Source organism: Cololabis saira, chromosome 14, assembly GCF_033807715.1.
Source record: "Cololabis saira isolate AMF1-May2022 chromosome 14, fColSai1.1, whole genome shotgun sequence".
NCBI lineage: Eukaryota > Metazoa > Chordata > Actinopteri > Beloniformes > Belonidae > Cololabis > Cololabis saira.
This window is the reverse complement of record NC_084600.1, coordinates 33481680-33498681: the sequence shown is the minus strand read 5'-3', so window position 1 is coordinate 33498681 and position 17002 is coordinate 33481680. Positions and strand designations below refer to the sequence as shown.

Here is a 17002-nt window from a genome sequence, read left to right as displayed (position 1 = left end):
TCAGCTAGAAAATATCGAGATATGACTTTTGGTCCATATCGCCCAGCCCTAGGATGAAGCATCTCCTTCCTTCCTATCTGCTGAAAGTTGCATTATGCAGAGTAACTTTCAGACGTGATTGTCACCACGTGTGTTTGTTAACAAAATCAGGCATCTACCTCCCTTCCTATCTCTGCTGAGAACGTGGTGAGGCAGCTTTCAGCTTTTATGCATCAAAGTTGAAAACCTTTTTACCTACTGGTGCATTTCAGTAATCTCCCATAATGCACTGCCACCTTTATTTCTTGCATCTCATTTGTTCATTCTTTTTAACTTATGTCTGTTTGTCTTAAATTATTGTTTTTCAACTCTTTTTCTACACTGGCACTTTTAAATTTGAGTTTCAAAACGTAATCATATTTTAAACCTGTAAATTCTGTTGCACATGTGCCGATGCAACACCATGCCGAATGGCAGCAAAGTTAATTGAAAAATGTATTTTTGAATGAACTGTCCATTCTTCTTATCTTTTATTTTTTTATCAGCCCATCATTTAAACAACGTCATGAAAAATGTAAAAGCTGAGAACTTAATAAGAGCCATTTAATAATTATGAAATTCATAATCCGATTAGTCGATCAATTGTTTCAATAGTCAATGACTGACTATCAGAATAGTTGCAGCCCTAACCCGAAGTGGCTTGTTCTACCACTGAATTGCTTTTATTTACAAATGTTGTCTTTAGGAAATGCCCTGAAAACTGATCGCAGATTTTGAAATGATAATAATTAGTTCAACTATTCACTTGGTTGTTTTCTTGGTTGTTCTCTTTAAAATCTTTCAAAACCTTTTAAATGGGCCAAAAGTAGAAGAAAAAAGAAACAACAGTTTATCTGATAATTTGATTTGATTTCAACGGTAATCAAGACAAGGATGGGCTTCTTAAACACAATACACTCATACACAGATGTGCACAAAATAAACAAGTGACTCACGGTAATGGGGGCTTCCTCTGTGCCCTTTTTCTTGGCATTGGAGTCGAAGAGGACATTTCTGCCACGCCTCTCGCAGTCCTGGTACACTATCAGCCTGATCTGACTGGGCTCCAAATGTGGAAGTGGCCAGCTAAATAAAAGAGATAGTGGAAAGAGGGGTAAAAAATAAGGGAATCAGAGGATGGAAGATGTGACGGAAAAAGTTATTTCACTAAATTAGTACAAATAAACTGATAAAGCTGTGCAGATAAGGGATAAACGCATGTCCTCGTCGATAGCTACTCAACAATTCAAAATGATGACCACAGCTCTCTAAAAAAGATAAATACATTTAGCGACTATTAACAGTGCACTGGCGCATAACAACTCCGTCGTCCTACACACTTGTAATATGTCATGTCCTTATATATTATAGCTGGGTCAGATTTAGCAGGAAATATGATTTCAGACAATGTCTGACTTGTTTATTAGCAGATCTTAACACAGTCACTCCAAAATTATTTGTGGGCTTCCCTGTATTTGTAATCTGAGTGGACGTAGCAGTAGTACACTATTCAGTTTCTCATGTTAGGGTTCCTTTATCTTGTGCTATTGTCTTGTATTCTTCATCAAATTTGGCCCTTTGACCCACTTTTCATCCCAACAAAACCAAATCTCATTAGACCACAAAAGCTGCAGGTACAAAAACAAGAAAAGCTTTCCTCAGAAGTTGGCGTTCTCTTTTTTTGCAATCCAGCATGAGGTACCTGCACATTGCATTACAAATACCTTTTATAAACAGTACTAAAAGTATTTCCTTATACATACAGACCAAATCAAAGTATGCAAAATACAAAAAAAAAATTATTTTAAGTTTCTAACATATTAGTCAAATTACGGGTGGGACTTTTTAGGAACCATTAACTACTGCAACTGCCTTGGTTGAGTACTTAAACATACCATAACCTGGGTGAATGAGACTCTTCAGACGCTAAGCATGAGGGGAAAATGTAAATATGATGTACTTACAAGCTTGTAATAAACACTGTTACAACTGCCACCCACCCCATTTGGCAAGGCAGGGTCCATTGAGGCCATGCCACAGCTGCCATTCATCCAACTCACACTGCAAACGGTGGGGAGCCACAAAGCGTGCCACTAAACGTACTGCTAACCTACCACCACAGACCTGCATCATACCCAGATAACAAGCAGCCACTCAAAGGAGCTCATATATACACAGTATGTGTGTGTATGTGTATATATATAATTACTAATCATTGTTTTTATGTCTGTCTGTATTTCCACATAAATATCATAAATATCCTGGAGTGATAATTTTGTGCAGAGGCACATATTTCTTGCTTTACATGGAGTCACATTTGACGAGGAACTGGCGTACCCAGTCCACATTTCTATTAAATGAGCTAAGTCAGAGGACATCAACACAATGTAATTTTTCATGGTGAGTCTTTATTTTCTGCTATTCTCTCTTGCATTATCCATCAAACTTGACCATTTAACCAACTTTTTAGCCACAATAAATGGTCCACACAAAGGGCAAAAGAGGTGACCAAATGTATGGTGGGCAAGGTTTTCCGTCTGATCCAAAAGACAGATGCGTCTTTCAGAGGTAGACAGGGTTCAACCTAAATATAGTCTTTTACTGGGGGACGGAGAGCATCCCTAAACAGTTACTAATAGTAAATGGGTGGGGGTAAAAAGGAACAGTTAAGTCCACTTGACTTGCCAACAAAATAGCACACACACAAACATACACAAGCCCACATTCAAAAGCCTTGACAGGCCAGGGAATACCAGTTGATCCTTAGCTACGTGTGTGAGAGAGAGATGATCCATGTATATCATGCCTGTGTTTGTGAGATGCTATCTATCAAATGCTGGTGTCAAAGTATGACCCACTTTTTCGGAGGGAAATATATTCTATCATGCACCAAGGAGCAAATGGAGGAGTCGTCGTGAAAAGTACGACATCCCTTTCAGACATGCACCATGTTCCATTAATTGGGCAGCAACTGAATGTGACATTGTTGTGTCCAAATGACCCCTGTGGGGTTTTTCCAGAACATTTTGCAAAGACAATCTGGTTTTGTCAGACCTACATGCATCACTTTCAAGACATCTTAAGTCAAAAATGCTGCAGTCACATTAATAGACAGCCATGGATAGCAGTGATGGATTCATTTGGCTTCTGATCTTCCATTATTAATTAAATAACTGCACTGTCCAAATGTCATGATGTGAAAAACCTGTGATTCTATGAGGAATTTTGTGATGTGCCTCCCTTGATTAATTGTCCAATCATGTGCAAATCAAAATATCACAAGTAAAGCATTTATAAAATGTAAAGTATTTTATTTTATACCATTTTAAAACTGCTTTCAGAAAAAAAAATTACCAATACCATATTTTTTTAAATCGTCTTAACTCAGGCTGAGTAATGTTGTCTGACCGCACTGACAGTGCCAGGTCTTCTTCTATAAAAACAAAAACAAATAAAACAACAACATTCATTAAAAAAATAATAATAATCATATGAAAACAATGGTAATCCATTACCTACAAATTGCTTGCTTCGCAAACACTAAAAATACAATAGACATCTTTAATAGCCCAAACTTACCCAGTTTGAGGACTTAATGTAATACACGATACCTAAATACATCCTAAATATCAAATCTCATTCAAGTTCAAATGTTTGAAAATATCTATAATGAACAAAAGCCATGTGTTAAATGTTCATATGTTAAGTAAATCCATTCATACCTTCGCCACGAATATAGAATTTTTTTTTTTAATTTTAAATTAAAAAGGCAATTACTTTCCTGTCACGCTAGAAACTGTATGAGATTCATTGACCTCCCACCCCACTCTCCTTTTTTTAAAAAACATGTGAGAAAAGAAAGTGAGAGAAGCAAAGATGTCTAATAAAAACATGAGAGACAAGAAACAAACATAAGAACATCATTACCACATTTATTAAAGAAAAATCAAGAGAAATAAAATATGGGATTCAAAAAAAAAGAGCAGGATTAAAAGAAAATACAACAACAAGCAACAGTAACATCAGAAAATAAATAATCCACTATAAAAGCCAGCTAATGTGACGAGGCACTAAACAGAGGGGAAAAATTGATGCAAAGATGAAGGGGAAAAAAAGTCAGTGAAAGCAAAAACCTGTGATAAAAGACAGAAAACATCAGAAACAGAGGCAGGGCGGAAAGAGAGCGGAGGAGGAAGTATCCATCAGTGAGCGTGTGACAGTCACAGTACTGAGAGGAGAGAGGGGAGTCATTCATAAAAGTAGCACATGACTTCATGACTGTTACATACTTGTACCGCTTGGATCTCGGCTGTCTTTGGCAGTGGTTACTTAAAATTTCTCAGAAACACAGGTGTGAAAAGTATCAGTTCTCTTGAACAACCTGTTGATCTTGAATAGAAAAAAATCTCCAGTTACTTTCTTCCTTTAAAAACTTCAAAGGGGAATAAAAGCAGAGCTCTGATTTCAGTCAGTGATGCATCATCTTGTTTAGCCACGATTTAAAGTATGATGGGACCAGCCTTTAAAGTACAGACTCCTGGAACTCAATTTTTACCCAAAAATGTATTTGATAAAAATCACAGGAATGTTTCAGTGCAGTCTTAGTAACCCACGCGACTGCAGCTGATCAATTCTGATCAATTCGGTTCACCACCCTGCAGCTGAAGACAAAAACTCTAGCCCTGCTACTTAAAACTGCATGTCCGCCGACACGTTGGATTGCAGAGACTGCTGACACTCGTGCAAAAAAAGAAAGAAAGAACCAAAAGAGCTCAAGTACTGTCCATAAACCTTTCATTACCATCAACATTCACACTCCAATGCACGCAAGTCAGGATAACTATCGCCAGCTCCTACCTGAGCATCATTGCGAGTCTCCCAGTCTTTCCTCAGCCCTCTCCCTCTTTCTATTCCTCTCTCCTCCTCTGCCAGCCAAAGAAGGGTCTAAGAATAGCGGTGAACTAAATTCACACAACAACATGAGACTATCAGGTGATCCCAGAAACACTGTGAGCGCTGGACACTACAGAGGCAGCACCAGTGGCGAGGCTGGACTGCTGACAGCCAGAAAGCGCTGTGATAAGAGAGTGACAGAGGGGATTTGTTTGTGTGTCATTTCTTAATCCCTTCTCTTTTTGCCCCTCTCTCACTCGTTTTCCATCTTTCTTTGTCCAATAAATGTAAATTTACAATTCTTCCTCTTAACAAAGAAGTGTTAGAAGACAAATGGAAACAAAGAGCTTAAAGATGCCAGACGCTTGCAAGGAAAGCTTCTCAGATGTCCATTGCATTTGTAAAAAGAAAACCCTTTTGCTTTTAAATGAAAGCATCAGCTTACTTACAAATGTAGGGAAGTAGAAGTAAGGAGGAGTTCAGAGGGTGGAGCACTGAAACATAAGATTTTATGTACCATACTATTTTTCACCATTAGTCAGCTTAAGCTTATGCTTTATGGGTTTTCTTGTACATATAAGTAAAGTGTGGCCAGTGGCCACCACCTAAATGTATAGCCTATTGTTTCAATAGCTTAAACATAAAACTACAGACTGCACTTTCTAATTCTTTATCCTCAGTAAGAATATTTGCATAATCAAGATTTTTCTTGTACAGAAGGTCAATCACTCTTGGCTTAACAACCAAAATACAATTCCTGGTATAAAAACATAAGGTAACAAGTGTCCCCCAATGACATCAGTTAAAGCTACTCATCAATTAAAAGAAAACTCAAAACAGATAATACAGTTTTCAAAAACATCATGCATATCAATGAATGTCACAATCCATCTGGAGAAGGATTAACGTTTAGGTTTGGGGATTTAAAAGCCTATTCTGTAACTGAATCTAACCTTAATATGGATGGATAATAAGAAACTAAGAAAATTTGTTTCCTCCAACAATTATACAATCCATGGTATTATTATTATTATCATTATTATAATAATGGCAGAACAGAACAGACTAGGGTGCAGCCAAGGACAAAACTATTGGTGGGTACGTCTTCAAGCATGGTAGAGTATTTATAATCTGCTGTGCTTCATTTAACAGTTCTTAAAAGTTGTTTACTATTCATTCAGCATTACATTATGTATTTTTTTTAAAGATGAAGTATTGATAAGCCTGGGTTTCCCTCATAAGAAAAATAAATGGGGAATCAATCATCAGTATCTGAGAATACTTGAACTGCTTAAATGTGAACAACACCATCCCTGGTTGAAACAATGCAGTCTAGTTTCTTAGACTGTTGTGAGTCTGACATCAGCCTATACTGACCTCAAAGAGCCCTGGCTCCCTCTCCACCGCCACTGAAACATCTGTGCATGCATGCGTCGGTCAGAGACATAGGGGCAGTTGCATAAACATCCCTTCAGTCAAAGCAGTGTGACGTTCTTCCGGCTGTATGCTGCAAAGCATTCTGTGCCCCTTTTTCAAAACATCCCCCCACCCCCATGGACAAGTTAAGCTTTTTTAATAGCTTTCTATGGCATTATTGCTGCAAAAGGCCCAACGCTGTTATTAAACAATAAATTACTCAATAATTATTTTGGAAATGCAAGTTTGAGGTCATTAGGGTTTCAATGCACGAGACTAAAACTGAGAACGAAAATCATGTTCCTGAAGATGTGTAAAGCCACAGTCAGCTCTGCTGGGGCTACAAAGACTGAAACTGCAATGGTAGGTGTATTGTTGCTGCTGAGATGACCTATTCTACCTATGCGCTACTCTAATTGTGTCAGAAATAACCATTGTGTCAAAATTCTACATGACATGTGGCAGTAGAGTGGCTCAAGCTGAAGATGAGGCATTCATGCTGTAAAGCCAGTGTGAATGCGCTAAACACTTGACATAGAAGCTTAAATAAATAAACAAAAACCACCACATTTCACATATGCATCTGTCTAAAGTCAAATCTCTCTTTCAATTAGAAATGTAAAATATATAACCTTTAGCGAAACTGCAGAAGGGACTTGTTTATATTTTTTGAAAGCACCTGATGTTCCTACCTATGCATTATGTAGGATCAGGGATATCTGCATTCCAATAAGCATGTGGCAAAAATTATATAAAGAGGCTTAAAAAGGTTACTGCAATCACAAAATAAATCTAAAGGCCAATCAGTCAAAAATGCATTCATGTTTTAGAGAGAACATGCTTATGATTAGAAACCCACATTATGATCATCTCAACTGTACACCTTTCTTTATTTGTTGGTTCTTACCATTTCCTGTTTTACAACTTCTGAATCAGCAGCTCATGACAGAAAGGGAATGATGGGAGTGCTGACTGTAATGAGTGCATGACTGTGTCTCACAGAGAATCACATGAACAAGCTCTTGAGTTGAATGGGAGTGGTAGAAACTGTGCTGCAATCAGGTGATGCGATCAATTCTGCATGAGAAGGAAATCTGCATCCAAATGTGCTTTGCAAGTAGAAAAAAACACCTTAAAAAGTAAGATGTTTCTATCAAAAGGACACATCATATGACTTTTTCAGCCTGGTAGCAAAGCATTAACACTGTCCAGCCACATAAGTCTGTAACTATGACAAAGTCAACCCTTACTGCCCCCCTTGTCATTTCTTTCTTCCTTTTGCTTATCAAGAAACTGAAAGTAGGCTAATTAGGTGATGTGATGGAGTCGACTTTTTAAGTCTGGTTTTCATGCTCCCAACAGACAAACTATTCACAGAAATAATTATCTGTGAACATTCAGTGCCACATAACTGTCTGCTCAATGGGTTGCTTCCCTTAAATGGTATGACAGTAAAAACAAACACAAGAGGCAGAAGGAAGAACATAAATCTTAAATGCAGAGTGTATAACTTACGAAAGTTCGGATTTTGAAATGTTCAACCTACTTTGTACAGAAAAAACATCCAAGAACATGCAAAAGCTTTTTTTTTTGCTTTTTTTTGGATGAGTCAACTTCTAAAAGACGTGGCTTGCATATTTCAGTTTTCAGAACGCATCTAAATGTGATTTCTACGCAATATATTTTTGCCATGACCCCTACAGTTCTAAGAACGGTTTTCATCATGTAAAGCACCATGAATTGCATTGTTGCTACACAAGTTGCTACACAACTTTGCCTGATGTGGAAACACAAAAAAGCCCTAATAGGAACCTGATGACAGCCACTGTCATCATCGAACTAGTAAGGGACATATATACATTTTTTCTATTCTTCCCCATCCATCACAGTTTCTCCTTTAGGCAAGAGTGAAAGGTATGTGATTTTTCTTTTTTATGACAATCAGAAGTACAATTTGTGGACTAACACCTGAACAGACACTTTAACAGGTCCATCAGAACGTTTCTTAACATTTCACTCAAAAGGTTACAGGCAAAGTAGGCAACGTGACCACATTTAAAGTGGAAAAAACAAGTCAACATCCCATTCAAAGTGAATGAGAATTGTGACAGCTGCAGCCTGTGCACACATAAATCCTGGTTTTACGCTTGGAAGACAAGTGTGGAGTATCCAGTTGGTTGCAATTTGTAACATCTCTAATAGGTGTCACAAAACCCGAGACATTGCTTCTTTTGTAACACTTTAGGTGCTTAGCTTACCTATATAAAAGTGACACACAGAGAGTAAGCAAACAACACAACTGTAAGATAGAAAGACACATGATAGATTGTACGGATAAAATAACTCACAGGTTACACTGACAGAAGGACTCATATCATTAAGGGGTTAAAATAGTATAAGAAAAGTGGTCAAACAGGATACAACAGGTTACAACAAAGTAATTGCACTAATCTCCAAGGAGTTAGTACACTGTTAAAATGCGCAAACTTTATCAACACACACAAATGCCTCTTGTTTTATCCAACTCATGGCTTTGTACCAGTGACTAAGCAGGCAGCCATGTGATCATTCCGCAAATGTGACAGGCCAAGATTGATGAAAGCCTCACATGACACACCACGTTATGAAAGCATGCAGTGGAGGAAGGATGCCATGCCAATCAGGAACCTGAGATGTTACTTCTACTGAACTATCAGCAAAGGAAATATGACAATAAATAAATCAAAAGCTGCATAAAATTAACTAAAGCAGTATGTCATGCATTTCCACTGTTGGGGGGAGTTGCTGATACATCCTAATGCAATTAACATAAATGTATATGGTGCTTGCATTCACCAGTGTTTAGGTAAATATGACCACTTCATAACCAACAAAAAAACAATAAATCATGGCTTCAATAAAACACTTTGCACAGGAAAGTCAAATATTTTTCCTAGAAATGTTGAAACTACATAAAGCCTTTAAATTAGATGTTTTCAAAAGATGTATGTGAGGAAATTATATATTTTTTGATTGTAAAGTTTTTAAAGTTTGTGTCGGTTTACTTAAACCAGGGGTCGGCAACCCGCGGCTCTAGAGCTGCATGCGGCTCTTAAGCGCTGCCCTAGTGGCTCCTGGAGCTTTTTTTAAAAATGTTTGACCTTTTTTTCTTCTTTTTTTTCCTTTTTTTCTTCTTTTTTCTTTTTTTTTTTCTTCTTTTTTCCTTTTTTCTCCCTTTTTCCTTTTTTAATCTCAACATTTCGACTTCTTTCTCAAAATTTACTTCAACATTAATCTCGACATTTCGACTTTTTTCTAAAAATTTTGACTTTTCGACTTTTTTTCTCAACATTTCGACTTTTTTCTCGACGTTTCAATTTTTCTCTCAACATTTCGACTTTTTTCTCGACATTTCGCCTTTCGCCATTTGCCTTCATTCCAAAGCTTATACAAGACTTTTCATTTTTTGTGGCTTCAGACATATTTTCTTTTTTTTGTGTTTTTGGTCCAATATGGCTCTTTCAACATTTTGGGTTGCCAACCCCCGACTTAAACCCATTCCCTCCTTGACACTTGTCAGTATAAACAGATTCATATAGAGCTGCATGGTCCAGATCAAGAGGGAAGTTTCCTCAACAGGCTGCCAGGACAAGACATCTAAGTTTGTGTGTGGAAGACAAAGCTACAGGCTAACAGCCTCTGACTGGACCAACGGACGAGCCAAAAACTCTCAGTGTAATGTACAGTATGCCGTCCGTGGTCAAGTGGTGCAGCTAGGGGAACAGGAGAGGCCTTTCAGGCTTTCCTCCGAGGGTGAGCCAACCTGCTGCCCTGTGTGGTATTCTGGAAGCTGTGGTGATGAGCTCTGACAGAGCTTTGGCTGGGGGATGCATTATGCAAGGCAACAAGATTGAGATTAAGAACTTAGATAAGGGAGTAGCTTTCAACAAAACATCTATCTGAAATCTTTAGAAATAACATTTTCCAATCACAACCTGCTAGAAGTCTTCAGACTTCAAGCAGACTTGACACTTTAGGCAGCTCTACATATAATAGCAACAGAAGGATTTATATGAAAAATAAACATTATTTTCTGAGGATCAGAGAAGTATCTAACATCTCTGGAGTCCACTTGAGTCTGTAGACTCTCGTAATGCCTCTTCTACCGTCTCTCCACACAGATTTCCCCCCTCCAGAGCTGTTTCATGCTTGATGAATGGAGGAGCTTATGCCAAAGGTATGAAGAGCACAGCTGACCACTGAGTTAACAGAAACGCCTGCTGCCTGTCTGTTTGCTCTCGGACGGATGCCAGCTGCCCCCACCTCCACCCACACAGGCCACACACACACCAACAACATTTATATCGCTGGCTGCAGGGCACCTTTATGGCCGTGAAACGTGCTCCGGAGCAGACATGGGCCAAAGTTCAACCAGCACAAGGAGATGAGCTCTCATGCCCACTGGTAAATATATCCACTGACAGCCATAATTTCCAATGAAAAGTTATTTACACACCTACTAAGAACACTTGCTTGAATATCTGACCTGATGCACACAAGAACATACCAACACACGCAGAGACGTCAAACCAACCCTATGTGTATAAAGTACACTATTATAAGTTTCCCTTTGGCATTCATAAAGTATAATTTAGTTCTACCAACTAGCTCATTGATGCACTGCTCAATCAAGCGGGTCACCTCAAAAAGCTCTTACATGGCATTGTGCTGTTTTGTGACATTGCAGTCCAGGCTTTGCTTTTCCTGAATAGATTTATAGCCTGCAATAATAACCATGGTCTGATAATGTGATCATTTATTCAGCTGTATAAAATTTGTTCTTGGTGCTTAGAGCACACAATGATCACAGATAATATTTCAGTACTGTTCAACGACCGGTTTACAAGGGGCCACTGTAACCCTGTGTGGTGTCTGATTTGTCAAATTCTGTAATATGTCAAAGTACTGTCATAGATGTGAGACAGAACAGGGTTAGTGATTTCTCACATTAGGACAAAAAAAATTTACACATCAGCTTTCTTGTTTATGTTTAGATGGCCAAATGACGTAATAAGGTTTTAAGTAAGAAATAATTTGTACAATTTTGTACACTGAGCATCTGAACTGAATAACTCCAGGTTCTTTCCACACTTTGCTGACTTATCACGTTTTTGCCACTTTATCGCTGCTGTCATATTATTGTCATCCTGCTGTTTTTTACTGTTTGAAAATTGTAATATTTATTTGTTTTCTAATTTTTATTTTATTTACTGTATATACTTTTGTTTTTTGTTGGGGTTTGCTCTGGGACTAGAGAAACAATTTTCATTCTATGTTATGTCTAACGTGTTGGAATGAGAATAAAAACTCATTGAATCCTCATTAGAAAGTAGGCCAAAAGAAAAGAGATTTAAGACTATACTGACAGTAATAACACCCAAAAAATCTACAAATAATAATAATAATAATAACATTAAAGAGGATCATTAGCACGTGTTGCCTTATATAGAAATCTAAATCAAAGTGTATAATATTTTTAAGAAAACATTTCCCTTAAAATGTGATTTTTTAAAATATTTATTACCATAAATATTAAGATTTATAACCATGAAATCTCCAGTTACATATAACAAGACATTTTGCTATTAAATGTCTGAAATCGCCTTTAAATATGCAAGAGATTATCTCAGCAACAAAATTAGCTCCTAATATGCATTTTGAATACTCCATTTAGACTAATATTAAAAAGCCATTCTTTCTGTCTTATGGATGGAAACATAATTATTATTATTTTTTATTTTTTTAACCTTATATTTCATGTTTATTTTAATATTAGTGTGCTTTTATTGTCTGAGTGGAAGTGGGGTTGCTTTTTATGTTTTGATGAGCTGCTGGACAGTTGAATTTCCCTTCGGGGATGAATAAAGTTCTATCTATCTAAATAAACGCACGTCTATTGTGATAATCGACATAAAACATCTGCAAAGAGTCCTGAAATTATGTACACGATTGCCATCTTGCATTCGCAGCAAGCACCATAGGTGCAAATTAGTATATGATGGTGTTTTTTTTCGTTAAGCCCAGTGCAGAACCGAGTACTATATTTTATCTGTGCACAACCTAATCGCAAGTGTGCTGTACATCAGTGCAGCTGTTATTCGTGTACTGTGATGGTCTGCATGGAGGCAGATGCAGCAGCCGGGACTGAAGGCTGATTTTGCTTCCGCGTTACACCAACGCAGAGCCTACGGCGTAATGCCGCGTTCCATTTGTCCTCGGAAGTGGGAATTTCCCAGTTCCCAGTCGGATTTTTCAACTGGAACGCCCCTTGAAGTGGGATTTCCCACTGGGAAAGTGGGAGAGTCTTCACCACCCCCGAGTTCACATTCCAAGATGGCTGCCCCAGTTGTAAACAGTAGAAGAGAGCTCTGTAATAATTCGTAGTAGCACTTCTTTCTAGTTTTGGTCACACTAAAATCAGTCATATACAAGTATTGTTCGGCATATATATGCTGCTATAGTGTAATTTACATTTTTCATGTGGTATATGCGAACTACAAACTTGTTTTCTGACTTTGTAACTGGAACGCTCATAACTCGGCTGTGACGTCATTCCAAGGTCCGAGTTCCGACTTCCGAGGTAAATGGAACGCAGCATAACTTACGCGTACCTACGCCGTAGGCTCTGCGTCGATTTGACGCAGAAAGAAGTATCCTTGCAGCTACCACATGTTTGTAGACGGGGCACACCGTGTCCTCGTCTGCTGTCTGGCCGCACTGCCAGAGACCATCAAAGCACACACGAAAAGGAAGTAATTTGTACATTTGCTCGTTTGTCAGCTGGAGATAAGCCTGGGAAAGGGAGCGGTGCCTCGGTGTTTTATTGCTGCCACGCATGCTTGAGAGGAGAAACACGAGGAGAAACAAAGACGAGGGCAGCCCGCCGCCTCTGCAGCGCTTAAGCTGCTTAAACTGCGATCACCTGGTGTCAAAATCAGCCGGATTCATGTTCAAGTTGCCCCCTAACTCAAAAAAAAACAATCACCAAAAAAATGTCACATTCTTCCAGACAACACAAACGTCACACCTACACACACACATAAACACACACGTACCTGAACGCTGGGTCCTCTTTGCTGCACCTCGGGGGCGGTGATGAAAGCGCGTTTCTCTTGTTAAAAAGTTTTTGGAAAAGAGTTGGAGGCATTTTGTACCAAATATAAATTCGGTACAGGTTCCCTTTTCTTTCAAATCCAGCAGCAAAGTGTTTTCCTTGTAACTGTCTCCATGGGTGTCAGTCATATGACAGGCATTAGTCACAGGAGCTGCTCGGTAACCCACTACAGCGCTCTGATTGGTCCGCCAGACGCGGCGGCCGCTATAAGGAATCACCTGATTGGCTGATATTTTTGGTCACGTACCACGTGGTAACCAGATTCGCTGTGTTGATGTTTTGTAGGAAACTGCTTGGGCATGGAGACACGTAAAGATGTAGAGGCAGTACTCGAGTTGTAAAAAAAAAAATAATCAGGGGGGATGGTGGATTTTATCATATGGGGATAGATAATTTATCCACTGGGCTTACATCAAATACATCAAAACACAACAATAAAACAGTTTTCTGAACTTATCAATATGACACCGCGGTTGAATTGGTTGTGATACATACCACTGATTTTGGTCAAACCACTTGTGATGTGTTCATGGTCATCTAGACGATATATCACAAAACAGTAATTATTAAAAAATCATATTAAAAAATCATATATATGGGCTGATTTAAAAATCATATGGGCTGATTTAATGTGGTTTAATGAATTCAACACCCATAAAACTTGTGATACAGACCACTGATTTTGGTCATATTGCTTGTGATGTGTTCATGGTCATCTAGACTATATATCACAAGAGAGTAATTATTATAAAATCCTATTATGGGCTGATTTAATGAGGTTTAATGAAAACAATCGGTGTTAATATATCACACGTTTTATGGGTGTTGAATTCATTAAACCTCATTAAATCAGCCCATAATATGATTTTATAATAATTACTCTCTTGTGATATATAGTCTAGATGACCATGAACACATCACAAGCAATATGACCAAAATCAGTGGTATGTATCACAAGTTTTATGGGTGTTGAATTCATTAAAGCACATTAAATCAGCCCATATATATGCCCATATATATGATTTTTTAATAATTACTGTTTTGTGATATATAGTCTAGATGACCATGAACACATCACAAGTGGTTTGACCAAAATCAGTGGTACCTGTATGTATCACAAGTTTTATGGGTGTTGAATTCATAATATCCAATATCCAATATCAAACCAATTCAACTGCGGTTAATATGACTCTGTCCTTCACAGGATAAGTAAAATGGATCACTGCAAAAACTCAAAATCTTAACAAGAATATTTGTCCTATTTCTAGTTAAAATGTCTCATTTTAGTAAAACAATCATTAAACTTAAAACAAGATTCATCACTAGAAAAAAAACAACAATTTTCACCTGTTTCAAGTAGATTTTCACTTGAAATAAGTAGAAAAATCTGCCAGTGGAACAAGATTTTTGTGCTTGTAATGAGAAGATAAATCTTGTCCCACTGGCAGATTTTTCTACTTATTTCAAGTGAAAATGTACTTGAAACAGGTGAAAATTGTCAAATAAGTTATTTTTCTGGTGATGACTAAATGTTGTAATAGCAGTAAAACCACATTTATTGATGAAATGACATAAGGGATGGAAAGGGGGGATGGCAGTTTTACAGGGGGGATGATTTGGATTTATTTCAGGGGGGATGCCATCCCCCCTCATCCCCTCTCAACTCCAGTACTGTGTAGAGGACTGTACAAAACTAGAAAAAATAAGGTTTTAAAAGTATTCAGCGACAGATATACACGCAAGTCACCACTCTGTTAGATTTAGCCTATTTTTTTAATGTTCATAAACGTGTACATGTATAGAATGACAGACATGCGAATACAAACAGAAAAAGACTTGACACATTTAACTGGATTTGAATTTTAGTTTTAGCTTACTTTCAGATTGACATCAAACCAATGACACTGAAAACAGCTGATATATTTTGCAGTCAAAACAGAAATGAAAAAACAGACAAGAAAAATCATGAAAAGTACAAACACGCCATCTAGTGGTAATTTACAATATACACGCAAAACAGCACCAACAGTGAGTCGAGTTTAACGAAAATACAGTGTATTGAGAATAATAATGTATTTGATAACTATTTGCATAAATTGGTGCAAACATTGGACCATGGATTGTATTAAATATAAATAAATGTCAGTAAAACAAAGACAATTAGACAGTCATTAAATATTCTTAAATAACATATTGGCGGGTTTAACTTTTTAGACTCGGTGTGGACACCCTATATCAAGGTTCACAAATACTATTCTTTGTTGTTTTTTTGTTTGTTTGTTTGTTTTGGTTTTGAGTGAGCACTTTGAGCACAAAAGTTAAATTCCCCTCAGCTCTATGAAAAAGCAATTCATCCACCCGTTCTGTAATCACTAACCAACTACCCATGGTGTGCATCTTTTCCCATTACCTTCTGAAATAAACTAACCAGTGCAAAGTGTAACTCAACTCCAATCTGTTTTCACGGCACAAAAGGATTCTGTGTTTCTAAAGCCATAGGAAATAAAAAATGTCTTCTGAGTTTGGCACACCTTTCTCTCATCATCTGAAAAAAGACATCTCTCTCATTGTCACTGGCAAAGACAAAGAACTTGTTTTTTTCTGAACCAGTTTTCACCCTCGGAGGTAATGCTTCTTCTCTGGAGCTGAATTCACTTTTTATTTTCCTTTTTTGTGTCTTTGCATTAGTCATCATCTGCTCTGGAGGGCAGGAGGGCAGAGCAATGGTGTGAATGGAGGATGGACTTTGCTTTGCTTCAAGGGTCATCGTGGTGACGGGGCTTTTAAACCAAACCTTTTTCCTGAACAGCTTAAGCCTTCCCACTGTGGGCTAGGGAGAAAGTTGACATTTCAACATGACTTTAATCACCTTATTTTTGTTCGAAAAAAGAAAGAACATTTTGAATCCGAGTACAAAAAGCCCCAAGGAAGTTTTCTTACTTCTGGTGAGTGTTTCTTTCTAAGGGACTTGTCTGTAGGAGTAAAAACAAAAAACAAAAAAAAACACCTTGTTAGAGGTCACATTCAGCTGAAACTGATAGAACCTAAGACAAAAAACATAAATATTGATTAAGTTATGCATGCCATTAAATTACTCACCCCCCGCTTCTATCTTACTTTCAGGTTCAGGGTTTATATGGTGGCTTTAAGGAGAGGAAGAAAAAAACTGGGTTTCGGCCATTCACACTACAGCTGTTCATCCTAACATATCAGCACTCAATGTTCTCATGTCAGATGTTGAAAGAGGAATTTTATTTGCATCCTCACCTGTTTTCACATTTCTTTTCAGCAAGAATCGTAGAGGCATCTAGAGACAGAAAGGCATTTGTGACCGGGTGGATGCTAACTGTTTAACAATCTTCACAGCACTTTGACAGCAAATACTTTTGGATGCTTTGTTAATTTAATATTAAAAAAAAAAAAAGTTTATTCAATTTTATCTTACCATTACCCATGATATTAGAAAGGTTGGGTGGATGAAGAGTGAGGATGTTCTCAGCGTGGCTAACATCCAGCAAGGTG

General features: G+C 37.7%; 1 protein-coding gene and 1 long non-coding RNA gene across 3 annotated transcripts in view; both read right to left on the bottom strand.

The window, feature by feature from the left end:
- Positions 1-13594, bottom strand: part of fnip1 (folliculin interacting protein 1) — a 39283-nt gene extending 25689 nt beyond the window's left edge. For both annotated transcript variants that reach the window (XM_061740499.1, XM_061740500.1), the window contains exons 1-2: positions 13422-13594; positions 975-1104 (exon numbers count right to left, since the gene is read on the bottom strand). In XM_061740499.1, coding sequence (XP_061596483.1) covers positions 975-1104; positions 13422-13513 — 222 coding nt within the window. In that variant the 5' untranslated portion in view covers positions 13514-13594. The remainder of the gene's footprint in view (positions 1-974; positions 1105-13421) is intronic.
- A 2661-nt stretch (positions 13595-16255) lies between these two features.
- Positions 16256-16617, bottom strand: LOC133460316 (uncharacterized). The gene is made up of 3 exons (XR_009784101.1): positions 16580-16617; positions 16421-16452; positions 16256-16310 (listed from the first exon to the last, which is right to left on the bottom strand). It is a non-coding gene; the product is annotated as an uncharacterized LOC133460316 (long non-coding RNA).
- Between the last annotated feature and the right edge of the window lie 385 nt (positions 16618-17002).